Here is a 15671-nt window from a genome sequence, read left to right on the forward strand (position 1 = left end):
CAAAAAAACAAAACTTGTTTTGTGTAATTTGCAGTGATTACAATATTACGAAACATAATCGCACGTGTGAGATTAACATTTTACGAAGGTCACCGATTTTAGAAGTGGTGCTGTTAATGTTGTTGTTGTGGTGTGTAATGTGTATATAATCGACTTGTGAATCTTCGAGCCACGCCAATTTATTTTATACAGTCTGTGCGCCAATCTCGGGACTGTATATTTTTTATTTTTGCAAACTTAATGATTAACAGGTTGCGAACCAATCGAATGCAGTGGGTGGGCTTTAGGGAGGATCTGTTTCCGGTCCGGAACCAACTATATACATACACACACGCACACACATACACGTGTGTGAGGAAAAGCTGGCGTGCAGAGCTGCCTTTGCTCTTCTGTATTTCACCATACGATGGTAAGTTCAGTCAGACGTTTAACAAGACACACCAACGTTTTTCGTTTGTTATATACACCAAGGTTTAAGCGTAGCTTTGCTGCTAGCATCGCTAGCGGATGTTAGCTAATATATGACAATGCGAATGCGCTAGCGGCTTTGCTAACTCTTGAGTGGTCAGCATTATGTACATTATGTCTTTTCAGTGCCTGCGTTAAACTCGGGTCCTGTAAGAAGTCTCTGCAAGGGTTTGGCAGCTGGGAGGCGAGACGTGCTTCACATATCCACATCCGTTTCTGTCCACCTCAGCTCAAACAGTAAGTCAGTCTGTAGCATCGTTTTCTAGGCCTGTTAATGTCAGTTCAGTTTGTTGTCATAGAAACATTGAAAGACATTGTGAGCAGTCTCACAATCTGTATTTTGATGCGACTGCAATGCTGCAGTCATAGCTTTCTGCGTGGATTCAGGTGTGTAAAACATCATACCAAAATGACATTTCTGGATAATATAAACCCCACAGGGCTGTTTGGTGCCTCAGTAGTTGTTGCACTGTCATAAAGAAGGGAGACTTGACAAAAGGTCAGCACTGATGCAGTTTCAGTCGAGGTATCCTGAGTTTTAGTCCATTCGGTGTTATGAAAATTCAATCTCACTGCTACAAAATTCGAGTACATTGTTTAATAAACATTGTGGCCAGTCATGTAAAAAAACCAAGGCCTAGAGTCTTGGTGACAACACCATACATACCAAAATAACTGCACATGAAACATTCGAAATAATAAAACATGCACAGATTTTAACAAGCATGGTAGGCTTACTCTACCGAGTTTGACCTCATTTTTATTTTTTACTTATCTCAATGTTAAACTGCAACTTATTACTATTAATGGCGACATAAAAATGTCAGATATTCAGTAGATCTGTCACTGATATTTAGGGGCTAATAGGAGTCTTAAAAACAATAAGATAGCTCCTTCATTTCCCAGAATGCAACTCATGAGCATCTTTTGTTATACCTCTGCCCATTATTTTTGCAAACCCTATACCCCTAGTTCGTAATGCAGGCTTTTCTTTTGGATATTTGTTCTCTCAGGGCATCTTGATGGGTGAATGGTTTAAAATGTTTAAGATATAATTATTACATCACAAGTTTTGTGTCTAGGTGGAAACCTATGTTGATTTGTGCACTCATCTCTCGTTTTCTGTCAGCTCTGTGCTGTCACTCAGTAAAGGCAAAAATACTTAATATTTTTTTAAAAAGGTTGCTCTCTTACTGCAGCCCAAAAATAAGCCTGATGACTGAAAACATTATATAGTTGTTTTGTTAGCTGGTGTACTCCCCATGACAAGTAAAGTTCATGTGAAATACCCCTTAAATGGTTGTATTTTCTGGCTCCTTTTGAATAACAGCATAGTTTCTCTGCCTCTGTTGTCTCAGCTTTGCTCCGATGGCTGAGTCTGAGGCTGTCGCTGTCCAGGTCGGAGAAAAGAGAGGCTGTCCAGAGGATGAAGAGGAAGACACGCCATCAAAGAAACCCAAAGTCGAGGAGAATGACAAGAATGGAGATGCTCCCAGCCAAGGTGAGGAGGGAGAACCCGAGGGCGAAGCGAGTGATGGAGAGGAGGACGGTGAGACATTCGCTGATATGATGAAGCACGGCCTCACCGAGTTAGATGTCGGCATCCTGAAGTACGTCAGTGACCACGAGGGCTTCTCAGGGATTCTGAAGGAAAGGTTTGTCCTCCGGAGTCATTCAATAGTTTGCATCATTTGTCTCAGTTTGGATTGTTTAACAGTTAATGTAATGTGCTTTGTTATCAGATATTCTGATTTTGTGGTGCATGAAATCAACAAACAAGGCAAGACAGTGCATTTAGATGACCTCTCGGTCCCTGCAGAGGCTGAGGTAAGACATTGGGTTAAATTTTAATTACCAGTGTTACTTCTCTGTTATTCTGTCACTGAGATTTTATGAATATGGTTAAATTTACTAGTTGAGTATCAGGGAGTTCAAGTAAGAATTTTAATTGTGCTATCATTTCTTATCGGCTGGTACCCAGTCAGTGGGGAGATTTAGCAAGTCTCAGATTTGTTGAACACACACACTTGGTGATAAAAATGGTTAGAACTGTGATATTGACACTGTTAGCAAAATCGAAATGAAAGAAACCTTTGTGGAAAGCAGCTGTCACATTAAGTTACACATGTTTTGGGTTTATTCTAATTTAGGAAGCCCCAGAGGCTCAACCACAGCCAGAGGAATCTGATGTGCTGACTGAGGAGCAGAAAAAGCAGCTTGGAGAGTTGCAGCTCTTTAAGAACAAAGAAGACAATGTCTCTATTGAGGTGAGTTTGAACTTCCTGGATCTCTCCATGATATCAGTCATTTTGAGTTTTACTTGGTGCACTTTTAGTGTGTAAAAATGTGTCCCTCATCAAACTGGTTTGATATCAAGCCAAACACAAGACTGGACAGGTATACTGAATTTTACAAGGTGTTGCATTTGATTCTACCTCCATTCCCGAGTGGAACATAAAGACAGCGTGTCCTAACAGCAAACGAGTTACAGAATATCGCGTCACATCGCATAACATTGGAGCTCTCTGGCAACATTGAGTCCTTTAAATGTGCACCTGTTTTACATCATGTAAACAAACCACATAAGTATCAGCTGTGCAAACTGCAGATGTAAACACTTAAGGGATGGGTAAGAAGCCATCTTGTTATTTTCCTGTGTTTGTAATGTTACCTTTTAAACAGAAAACACATGTTTTATGTTATGATCTTTACTGGTAGTAACATACAGTATATCCAATCTCAAGCAGACTAGCTTGTAATGAGCTATGGTCATTTACCTCAAGAGAGCTTCCTGGTAATCTCCGTCCAGCTAGCTGCCATTTTATTTAGGTTTTTGTTGTAATATGAGGGTGCATCGCCTAGATAGCACTTTATTTCAACATAATGACAAGCAAAAGTGAAAACAGACCCAACACTAGTGTCGTTGCTCCTCCATTAACATCTGCAGGTAATGGACGATACAAAAGAGAAGCGGACGCTGGTCCACAAAGCCATCAAGACTCAGTTTCCTGGTTTGGAGACAAAGACGGAAGAGAGAGAAGGACGCAAGTTCATCGTGGCCTACCATGCTGCTGGGAAGAAAGCTCTAGCAGGTAAGTGGAGAGGAGACAGAGCTAGATGTCAGCTCTAACCGGTCTGGACAGAGTTCTTGACCAGTGAATTAGTTAAATCATGAGAGGAACAATTTATTGCATGTCTACCTTCGGCTTATCTGCTGCAGCGCATGTGGGCACAGCTGAGTTCCGGAGCAGTAAAATATGTTGCATGCATGTGCATGATCAACACACCTGCATGATCCTGCTCTGATCTTTACTCACAGTGATTTTTAAACAAGAAGATGTTTTTGTCATGACTGACTTTTTTATTCAGTGGAATGCTGAATTTTAAGTTTTGAGTTACTTTGGTCAGAATGAACGCTTAAAAAGATGATAAGCAAAGTGCTAAAGATTCAGTATGGTGGTGCTTTGAAGAAGCCCTGTACCCTTGTTGCATAAACCATGTTAATATCACGTCTCAGGCCCATGCATGAGATCTCATCCCTGACAACTCGCCCCTCGGTCCTGAAACATCTCTTTCTTAGTAACATTATTCTATCCTCCTTTTGCTCTTCTCTGGTGGATAGAGGTCAAAGCAACTGCAGGTAAGAACCTGTTGTCCACACAGCACAGAGGAAGTGGTCAGAACCCACATGGAGTCAGGCTTCAGTTATTAGATGTGGTTGAAATGCCATTTGGTTTTGAAAGAATAATTTAAAGGTCTAGTGTGAAGAATTTCAGTTGGGGTCGACTGATATTGGTTTTTCAGGGCCGATACTGATACTGATTATTAGATAGTAGTAAATGAGACCGATAAACTTTATGTGGGACCCATATGCATTCCTAATAAAAATGAAAATCTTTATCCTTATGAGTATAACAAACTCAAAACTTTGTTGAAAATGCCTTTCACAAATGTTGAATCAAAACCAAAACTTTCAGCATCACATACAGAAAGTTCCCACCAACTTTTTTTTATAAAGTCAAGTGAAAACTTAATTGATAATGAATAAACAAAAATAAATCGCAGAGATTTTACATAGTAAAAGTTCCTCCCGTGCTGACACTTTCTTTGCACTTTTTAATTAATTGATTTTATAGGCAATCATTAAAATAAAGTGGTGATACGGATAATCGCCAAAATGCCACATATCAGCCCCAATAGTCAACCAGGCCAGTAATCTGTCGACCCCTAATTTAGGAGGATATATTGTCAGAAATTGAATATAATATAATAAGTCTGTAAATCACCTGAAAATAAGAATTGTGGTTTTACAGAGATCACTATGCTACTCCACAATGTTTCTACAGTAGCCCAGAGCTGACAAACCAAACTCTTACTCTAGATAACGCAATTCACGCTTTTGTGTCGGCCACCATAGTTGGCAGCCCCCTCCATGTCGGAAAAACACTTTTTTTTATTATACATGAAACTGCTTTATTCTGTGTCTTGCTGGTTTAAATCACGGGGTCCATTTGTTTGAGAAGGATACCTCTTTGGAAAATTTGGCTCCTATTTAAAAACTCTGAAACAGAAATAAGGTGAGCACACATAAAGTCATCAGAGAAAATAGTGGAGCATACATTAACAGGTGCTAGGTGAGCAGCCCATCTGCAACATGTCAAACTGTTTATGAAAAACACTGATTTGTACCATGAAACTGCTTTTTTCTGTGTTTTATACCAGTTTTAATACCCTGGTACATTTGTTTAGAAGAGGAAGAGACCTCTGCAGATAATTTAGCTCTTGATAAAAAACCTCCCAAAGGAATTCTAACTTGAGGTTTCAGCTGGTTGCAATCTGCAATCCTCACTGCTAGATACCACTAAATCCCCATAAATCAAACACACTATACCTTTTAAACTTATTTCTATCATTTTTTTTGCAATCACAAAGTAGTTTATTTTTTACAGGAAACCACACGGAAGTAAAATCAAATTGTTAAAATTTAACTGGTGTCTTTTAAGTGTTTTGTATTTTTGAATATGTGGATTGTTTAGCTCAATTATTTTTACTCCACATTTCAGTACAACCTTTTTTTTCTGTGTTCATAAAAGCTCCAAGGAAACACTTCTGGCCCAAAAACCGTGGCAGTTTCTGCCACTTTGTGCTGTACAAGGAGAACAAGGACACCATGGATGCTATCAATGTGCTTTCAAAGTTTCTCAGGTATGAATGCAGTACAGATCATCATGATTTACTATTAAAAACAGACTTGCAGCTTGTTTTGCTTGTTACAATATCATTCCAATTATGGGTGTCATTCTAGGGTCAGACCCAACATGTTTTCCTACATGGGAACCAAGGACAAGAGAGCCATCACCGTGCAGGAGATTGCTGTGCTCAAGTGAGTGTCTAACACTTTCAGCAAGTCGTCACATTAACTGCTCCGTGCATTCATTTTCAAATTGTCTATGGATGGTTTTAAACTGGTGGTACATGCCTGGTGTTTCTGCTGCTACCCGGCAGACGATCTCTGGCGTATCAGCTCGTTGTACAGGATCAGTAATTAAGAAAACCTTTTCCCTGTTCTTTTTAGGATCACAGCAGAGAGGTTGGCTCACCTCAACAAGTGCCTCATGAACCTCAAGCTGGGAAACTTTTGCTACAAAAACCACCCTCTTAAGCTGGGAGAGCTGCAGGGAAACCACTTCACTGTGGTCATCAGGTCAGCAGAGGTTACGATGTTTCAATTAACTGTTGTTACTGTAACATTATAGTCCCTCTTTTACTGTTGTGCTCGAAGCCTGTTACATGACTGTACTAATTGTTGTTTTATTTGTGGGTGTTGTTGTGTATCAGGAACATCTCAGGGACAGATGAGCAGGTCCATCAGGCCATGACTTCCCTCAGGCAGACAGGTTTCATCAACTACTATGGCATGCAGCGCTTTGGCACCACGGCTGTGCCTACACAACAAGTTGGCAGGTAAGGTCATGACATGGGGAGATACTGTCGACATACATTATAAAAAATGATGATATGATTGAAGACATGGCATAAGTTCTGACTCTAATGTTGTTCTCTCCTTTTGTTTTGGGTCAGGGCTATCTTGAAAAACAACTGGAAAGAGGTGGTGGATTTAATTCTGAAGCCTCGTCCTGGAGGTAATGGACTTCTTATTCCTAACAATATTTTCTTCCATCTTTAATGCAAGTGTTTTGAACAGCCTTCATCTTTACTGCTTTCTTTAGCGGAGAAAGAATTTCTAGTCCGCTGCAGGGAGGAGTGGGCAAAGACTCAGGACCCAGAGGCAGCCCTGAAAAAGCTGCCCAACAAACGCTGTGTGGAGGGGCAGCTGCTGCGAGGCCTGTCCATGTATGGCAAGAAGGACATCGTCTCTGCTTTTGGACTGGTTGGTTTTTTTATGAACAACACTAATAAATAGGGATGTAAAGTAACATTAAAACTTGCTGATTACCTTGTACCCCGGCACAGGAGTCAGGGTTCTGTGTCACAGATGGACAAAGTCCTCTTGCTCTAGACTGAGGTAACATTTTGCCTACTGACAACTTTGGAAAACTATATTTATTATAAAAGTGAGGAACATGTCAAACACTTCTGTATTACAACATAACAACATTAATATAAAAAAAAGCATTAGGTGGAGTGTTCTGGGTGACGCTGTCGACTGCGTGGTAGCATGCTGTGTGCGTATCTTTTCACAGACCTTACTGTGGTGAAGCAGTGCCGACATGCCATCCATGTCTTAAACACAACTCCCTCTCTGTTTTTGTTGTACCTGACTGGGAACCCATAGATGGGTCTTCTGGTTGTAGTGGTTCATTGGCACTTGCTTTAGTGTGACTGACTTTCACGCTCATCTGCTTGTTATGCTAACTTAAACATATGTTGATGATGGATTTTGGATAAAAGTTTCCAAGCGAAACTCAAGCTTGGGAACTTTTTCTCTGTATAATGTTTATCAGTATTCTGAGAGCAGTTGTGTGCACCGAACTGTGACTCTTGAACAGTTTAATACCAATACACAAACTATTACAGCCCTACTGATAATAGGTTGAAAATGTGTGCAAACACGTAGAATATAAAATAAGTAATGCAGCCATTCAAAGTGATCTCATAACCAAACTGACTGAAAGTATGACTATTGTACTGGGCAGATGCCGAGGTTAAATATGTGTTGTTTTCTTGTTTGGAAAGAGCTTTCTATTTATTAAATCCTCCACAGATGAACATCATGTTCACTGATGATTTATGTACATCCAAAGAAACAGCTTTCTGAGTGTTTTTTTCTTTTCTTTTCTTTTTTTAGATCCCTCGCAACAACCGTCTGATGTACATCCACAGCTATCAGAGTGTGGTGTGGAACACCATGGTGAGCCGCAGAATCGAAGCCTTTGGCCTGAAGGCTGTGGAGGGAGACCTGGTGCTCAAAGGAAGTAAGAATTTCACATTTTGTTCCACCAGCTAATATTATTTGTTTAAGGAATAGTTACACTTTTGGGACGTTTTTGTTATTTGCTTTCTTACCTGAAAACTGCATATTTGTAGTTTTTATACTTTGTAGTTCACATACAGACACAAGAGTGGAATCTGTAATTTCATCAACTTCTCAACTCTTAGCAATAAAGCAAATAAGATAATTTCCCGACATGTCAAACTATGGCTTTAACTACAGCTTTAAAGGACAAAAAAATTGTAATGTAGTTTATTTTGCATTTTCTGTGTAGCCAGAAGTGAACTGCAGCCAAATCACAGCATTCCCAAGTAGTCAATTTGTTGCTACCCAGATAAAGTCTACAGAAGAAAAAAACAATTTTCAACCAATAATTTATATTTATTATTATATCATTACATTTATTAAACAGACTAAAACTAGTATTGGTTATGGAAGACATGCACCATGGGATTTCAAGGAAAATGCTGTCTCTGTTTCATGAAGCCACAGCACACGCACTGTCTGCTGAGGAGGCTGAAAGCTGCTCCATCCATGACGTTGTGATGCCACTTCCTGGGTTTGACGTCATCTACCCTTCTCATCACGGTAAGAAGTAGCTCTGTGTGATTTTGACTGCATTCATTTGCATGTTGCATGAAAAGATAGCTGTGAAAATAATACGGAGTGGTTGAACACAAACGTGTGGGACAGTAACACCAGCTAACACAGACACACAGTACAGGGCTTTTAAACTACATTGGCTTAAATGGGCATACATGATTCAAGTAAGACTGATACAGTGGAAAAAAAAAAGTTTGGTTGTGAATATGTAATAAAGTGTAATGCTTGTGTCTCTCTGTCAGTGGGTAAAGGTTATAGAGAGCTGCTCTCTGCAGACGGGTTGGACATCGACAACATGAGACACAAAGTGAAGGACTACTCTCTGGCTGGAGCCTACAGACGCATCATCATCCGACCCAGTGATGTCAGCTGGTTAGCAGCAAATTACATATACACATATTATTTCTAACAGTGTTGTTGCACTGTTGTATGAAGCTCTCCGTGCTGTTATACCAACAGTGTTTTAATGCAGAAGCTGTACTTTTATTTGAATGTTTAAGTTGTTCTTTAATACTGTGACAGCGTAGTGCGTGTTGGGTTAATTCTGTCTGTTTCATGCAGGGAGGTGATTCATTATGATGACCCCAGGATCTCCCTGGTGCATAGTGATTTTGAGATACTGGAGAAAAAACCTGCTCCTGTCTTCAATAAAGGTAAGTTGTTTTTTAAGGATTGTTTTGCTGTATGTTAAAAGTAGTAACACACTGGACAAATCTATGGACACACTTTGTGGTTATTTTCTTCTAGGAGATGCACTGAACTCAGTTGAAGAACATCCTTAGTTTGAGTCGTATATTAATTCATTTTTAATTTGTTGATTATCAGGAATGTAGCAAAATATGAAAGTGGAAGCCATTTTCTGTTGCTTTCATTTGAGGTTTAAAACAAAAAAAGCTTCATTATGCCTCCACGGTGGTGAAAGCCATGGCCGAAGGCATTATGTCGTCAGGTTGTCCATCTGTGCGTCCCATTCCCGTTAACACAATATCTCAAGAACACCTTGAGGGGAATTTCTTCAAATTGTGCACAAAAATCCACTTTGACTCAACAATGAACTGATTAGAATTTGGTGGTCACAGGTCGCTGTGACCTCACAAAACATGTTTTTGGTCATATCTCAAGAATTCATTATTCATTCACGAAATCTGATTAAATTTCCAGGCAAATGTCTAATAGGATGAAATGATGACATTTGATATCCTAAAGGCCGAAGGTCAACTTCACTGTGACATCATAATGCTTTGCAAAAACACCTCCCTGGCTAGTATGCAATGAAGCAACAAAAGATTTGTGCATTAGCTGGAGCTGAGCACGGCATGGAAGTGAAAGCAGTGCACAGTTCATTTATGCGAAGGTGCAATAAAAATATTTGGTCCGTAAAATCAATGAATAATCATCAGAATAATCGTGATAATCATTTTGCTCATAATCACGCAGCAGTAGCTTCTCATAAGATGACAGTTTTTTGACAGCCATCTTTGTTCGCAGTCTGGTACAGTATTTCTTTCCTTCTTCCAACAGAGGGGAAGTATCGGGCTCTGCGGATGGAATTCTCCCTGCCTCCCTCGACCTACGCTACCATGGCAATCAGAGAGGTCCTTAAGTTGGACACTAGCATCAAGAAACAGACACAGCTTAACACCACCTGGTTCAACTGAGACCAAAACACACTCTGGCACATACCGGACTGCTGCTGCAGGCAAAGCACCTGTCTACTGTGGCTACTTACTGTTGTGAGTGTTTTTAAGTGTATTCTGTGTGTGTGTGTGAGAGAGAGAGAGAGTGATGAGGTTCTGACTGAAGCCAAAAGGTTATTTCTTTGAAGTACAAAGAGCAAAGATTCATTATTAAATTCTTTTTTTAAATTGTTTTTTTTTTTTAAAAAAAAAAAAGGTTTTTACTTGCTCTTCTGTGCTGCAATGATTCAGCATATTTTGACAATGATTTAAATCGACTTTGTGCGTTCCGGGTGCTGCTGTGTCATACAGTAATCCTTGCTGCACAGGGTGCTCAGCATGACCTCTTTGTACAGAAATACGAGTTTTTGTTTTTTAACTTTGTGTTGAAAGTGTGAATTGAAAAAAAGTCTTGAGGAGAGGAATTAAAAATGTTGAGTTTATAGTGGTCTGTCTTTCATTGTGTGTTATTAGGATGCAAGTATGGTCAGTATACTGCTGTTTTCTTTGCATAATAAGAGTTTTTATTCAATGCACCTTTTATATTACACAGAAAACGAAGATTATTCGGGTTAGGTCTTTCCGACACAACAAATACATTAACACTGTCTCCCTCTCCTGGCAGTCAGAGTTAATTTTGCTTCCAATTAAGGATGTGAAATGTATTTTGGGCTCTTATCAGTCTGCTGCTGGTCAAAACAGTGGAGCTGACCATCTGGCTCTGTGGCATGAGCCAGCTGGCAGGATGCAGCTACACTCTCAAACTAAATGCGGTTACTAATCATATCAGTCACCCTGGGGCTGTGTCTGCCCTCCTACTTTGGATCATTTCACTGTTTTTTATGTTTTGATACTGTTTGCAGCATCTGTGATGGCTGTACTAAAGAGGTCTTACCAGATCCTGACATAATAATAATAATGGACAAAGTCACAAGGGAGATACTGGGGAAATATTATGATTTTTTAGTTAGTAGTTCACATTTAATGGTACAGTTTGAGATCCAAATGTAAACAAAAATGCCTACCACAAAAAAATTCAGAAGCACATAAAGAAACGCTTAAGTTATTGCTGTTTACTGTTGTGAGGCAGAGAAACCCAAATTCTTTTTATTCAATGAAACTCTAATTGTATGAAAACATTCTTGAAATGTATAGCATAGGAGTAGATATTGGAGGGGGATGCAGGGGACACGTTCGAAAAGGCAAACACTGATGCATAAAAATTCACCAGAATGCAAGAAATTAAGTGTTTGATGCTATACATTCCCTGGGGAAGTTTCATGTGTCGTCATGTTGAAACAAATCTACACACTTGATGTAAAGGATCAAAATAACAAAAATTAGAGCCTGGATATTAGCCTAGTTTGTCCTGACGTCTGTGGCTTTTCATAAGAGACATGTTTAGTGGTGCTACAGTTAAGAGGCTGTGTGTGAAAATGTAAAACTGTTGGTCTAATCTGTCTGTGCTGAACAAAAGGCCTACAGAGGCAGGTGTCGTTCACAGTCATTACAAGTTCTAATGTGAGATAAACTGAGAGCAAAAGAAGAGAACAACCATGTAGGGGTATGGGTTGTTTTTTATGGTGACTTTATGCACAAAATAGCTTGTTAATGCAAATGCCAATTTTATTTTTAAATATGTTATCGTTGAAATAATGCAATTTATTGAACAAGTTTTCAAAACTGACTTAAGTTACAAAGAGGATTAAAAAAATATCAGTATCAATATTGACCTGATATGACTGTCATTCTAATCACATCTTAATAATTACATAAGTTGGGTAATGTAAATCAAATTGAGTCACGTGGGCAAATTTTAAAAATGAATGAATTTTGAAAATAATAAATGATTTTTATCTCCTAATCTCCCACTTAATGTTGAATATTACTGACACTAATGTGAGCATCAATCTATCTATGTCTTCTTAAGGCAGGTGCAGGGCACTGTTGGCACTATTAGGGGGCACGCAGTTGTCATAGAAGATCTGGAAGGAGCTGTCAACGTAAGTAACCCTCTTCAGGAAGTCCTCCAGCTGCTGCACCGTCATCTCTTGAACCTTGTTATCCTCCCTGTCATTGAGCCCATGAGCTGCAAATGCAGGAAACTTTGAGCGCTCTGAGTACGGTGCATTGTGGTCAAAATCAATGCAGCAGTAAGCCGACCACAGGTAGGTGGGGATGCCCAGGCGGTTGATGTTGTGGCGGCGGATTGTGTGCCCTGAGGTGGTGACCCCGGTGACCACGTAGGTGGTGCCACGGCAGTAGTTGTTGAGGCGCCTGCGGATGGTGTGCTCATAGTTTTTCCAGGGACCAATGTTGAACTCTCGGACCTGAGGGACCACATTTGTCAGGGTGTAGGTGGCTGCTTTATCATCAGGGTCAGCCTGGTGCTCATCTGGATTCAGCTGACCACGTTCAAAGATTACGGTGTTAGAGTAGTCCTCAAGGACGGCCTGAGCATCCTCAAAACTCTTATGGACGTTTTCTGAAGGAAACTGCTGCATCTCACGAGAGTCAGACACTGTGGAGAGCTGTCAGGATAAACAATGACATAGTAAAAATAAAATAAAACTGTTTTTCACAGCAATTTCACACATTTTCCCACCTAAACCAAGGAAATTCAGCTTTTTTTTTTAAAGGAGGGAAAGATCCCAAACACTCAGCTCCTACCTGTGGCTCATACATCCAAGGCACATCAACTTTCTTGGAGCCGTCCGAACGCTTAAAGGTGTACGCAGAATAAACAGGGATGTGGTTTAAGGTGTCGTACAGAGTGACAAATCTTGGTCTGCCCTTGTAGAACTGGCAAATCTTTTTAAAAGGCTGCTCCTCAAGGCCTCTGGGCAGCGTGCCCATGTACAGGAACTGTTTGCACTCAGGTGAGAGGTTTTCCTGCATCTCTGCCGCTGCCATCACAATGGCAAGAAGACAAATGAGCATTTGATCTGTTCTGTAGAAGTCCATGACAAATGGTTCAGTCTCCACAGAGCGTTTAATTACTCTGAAACGTCGTCCTGCTGTGTCCTGCCTCTTCTGTTCTTCATTTCATCCCATGCGTAATATGCAAATTCTTATCTTTGACATTTTACAAGTAGCCAAACTATCAGATGTGCGTGGATGGATTACTGAAAAGGCCCAGGCACATAAAGGCACATAAAATGCTCTCAGAGACACAAAATTACTACAAAGAGACACAAAACAACAACAACAAAAGACTCAAATTGCCGTCAAAGTGACACACAAAGCAACACAACCTAGGCAAATCTATAAAATCTGTGTCTTGATCCTGTGTTGGAGAGGTGGTTAGAAAGGTTATGTGGGAATTATGTGACCACACTATGTCATCATGTTCAGGAGGGGTGAGGGATAATTCAGTCAACAAAAGTTTAAGTATGGAAGCCCTGAGAGGCAAGTGAGAAAAAAAATGTGTACGAATTATTTTTTTTGCGAGAAAAATGTTTGTTTTTCTTGGTTTCACCAATTAATAAAAAAAACGTTTTCACTTGGTTGCACACATGAAAAAAAACTTGAGAAAATTGGTTTTTTTATTGCCAGATTTTTTTTTTATTTTTGCAAGAAAAAAAAATGCGAGAAAAAATGAAAAAATCACCAGAAAAAAAATCTCACTCGCTCCTCAGGGCTTCCATAAATCAGCCTTTTTCATAGCAGACATTTGACCAATTACTGATCAAATGAATGATGACTCTGTTCTGTTTACACTAAGTGTTCCTGTAAGCCATTAATAAATAACGGCAGTGGAAAAAAAAGGCAATATCAAGGCCATTACAGTCATTTGATATGTTTAATATTTCAGATCCTTCATTCAAGCCTCATCGCGCTAATGTCAGATGAACTCAGAGGTTACAGCTTCCATCTGTGCCACAAAGTCATTATAGGCATGCAAGTCTGTCTGGCCTAGTAGATGGTTCGCTAAATATATAAAGAATAGCAATATCTTTCTGGTAGTTAGGGTGCAGTTGCTTTAGGTGCAATTTAATTCACTCTGTGTCAGCAGGAGAATCTACAGAGTATTTTTACGGTTTTCCAGAGAATGCTACTGACAAGACTGAGAGTCTTCAGACACGCTCGTGTCTCTGTTAAGACTGTTTGTAGCTTAATGTTAAATTCACCATGCTAATGTGCAATGACATCTTGCTTTGTAGCGAGTTTTATTTACCATGTGCAACATTAGAAACTTTGCCAAAGATGGAGTAACCTGCTGCTGAGGCTGAAGAAAATGTTATTAGTTTTGCAGGAATTTGGTCATAACCCAAAACATCTGACAAATTAACATTGTGACCTGATGATAATGCCAATTAAGTAGGAGTCAGTAGGATTCATTCTGAAGGGAACATTAATAGGTGTATCGATTTTTTCCGTAATCAGGTAACATGTCATTTAAAATTGAAAAATGTTTACTTTGTGGTTACATTGGAAGAAAATTCAGGGGATTCAGTACACTATCAATACCAGCCGTTTTCAGAAGACAGTGTTTTGTTACACCGCAGTGAATCCGTCCCCCTGTTGTTTCCCACCGTGAAGCTCTGCCTGCAGTTTCCTTCTCAATTACTAAAGCTTTATGTGTGTGTGTGTGTGTGTGTGTCTGTGTGTGTGTTTCTGAGAAAGAAAGGACTGGAATGTTTCTGGAAACATCTGTTTCCATAACAACAGGTTGATGGCAGTGTGACCTCTGCCCCTTTGGAAACAAACCCTTCCTGTTTACTATCTGAAATTTTTCTCTGTTTACACTGTAACCCCAGGCTGACCTAGGCTGTATCCATGCATCCAATCAACCATCCATCCATCCACCCATCCATCCATCTCTGAAGGTGAAGTTGGGGGGGCGTAGACTACATCTACCTTTCAGAGGTCATTTTATGCAGACAGTCTGTATTCAGTAAATATACTTTTAAACAAGCCAAGGTTTAAAAAAGGTCTTCTGTGAAGTTGTAATGTTATAAAAAAAAAAGGTAGAAAGTGCTGCTGTAGTCTTTCCCTGCTGCAATGACGGTGCAGATACACTGAGAGTGCAGATGTGGAGGAACAGGATGAGGCCAGGCTTTTTTGAGTGGGAGGCATTGTAGTGTAAAGTAGTATGAATTTGAAATACTTCAGTAAAGTACAAGTACCACAAAACTGTAGGCCTATGCCTGCAGTAGGCTACTTGAATCAGTGTGCTGATAGATTTCTTTACTGTGAGTCTGCAGCCTCCTTAAGAGACAACACAGCTGTGGATTAGCATCTACTTCCATCTGAAATCTGTCTCTATTGTTCTTTTTTACAGTAGTTATACACAGAATAATGGTTTAAAGGTCCTTTTTAAGTACATTCACTCTTCTATTCTGATACTGCAGTCAGAGTTTGGGGGCTGTAGGTTGTTTGTGCTTTGTGTGGGTTGTTACATTTGACCACTATATCCACTGTGTGTGTTTGAACATGTGAGACACAACAAAAGAGCGTGTTAGTGTTTG

At 39.8% G+C, this 15671-nt stretch overlaps 2 protein-coding genes across 2 annotated transcripts; one reads left to right on the top strand and one right to left on the bottom strand.

Annotated features, from left to right (window-relative positions):
• The first annotated feature begins 276 nt into the window (after positions 1-276).
• On the top strand, positions 277-10645 carry pus7 (pseudouridine synthase 7). Its single transcript, XM_042496683.2, has 17 exons — positions 277-409; positions 595-705; positions 1827-2123; positions 2211-2295; positions 2619-2735; positions 3416-3560; positions 5562-5673; positions 5774-5851; positions 6044-6172; positions 6307-6432; positions 6550-6611; positions 6699-6859; positions 7778-7904; positions 8408-8509; positions 8767-8896; positions 9086-9177; positions 10046-10645. Exons 3-17 carry the CDS (start codon positions 1837-1839, stop codon positions 10180-10182), a joined length of 1890 nt encoding a protein of 629 aa, XP_042352617.1. The 5' UTR covers positions 277-409; positions 595-705; positions 1827-1836; the 3' UTR covers positions 10183-10645.
• A 153-nt stretch (positions 10646-10798) lies between these two features.
• On the bottom strand, positions 10799-13713 carry LOC121950627 (endonuclease domain-containing 1 protein-like). Its single transcript, XM_042496688.2, has 2 exons — positions 12871-13713; positions 10799-12731 (listed from the first exon to the last, which is right to left on the bottom strand). Exons 1-2 carry the CDS (start codon positions 13162-13164, stop codon positions 12126-12128), a joined length of 900 nt encoding a protein of 299 aa, XP_042352622.2. The 5' UTR covers positions 13165-13713; the 3' UTR covers positions 10799-12125.
• Positions 13714-15671: the final 1958 nt, after the last annotated feature.

This window comes from Plectropomus leopardus, chromosome 7 (assembly GCF_026936395.1).
Source record: "Plectropomus leopardus strain MGB_pleo_1.0 chromosome 7, ASM2693639v1, whole genome shotgun sequence".
In the NCBI taxonomy this organism is placed as follows: Eukaryota; Metazoa; Chordata; class Actinopteri; order Perciformes; family Serranidae; genus Plectropomus; species Plectropomus leopardus.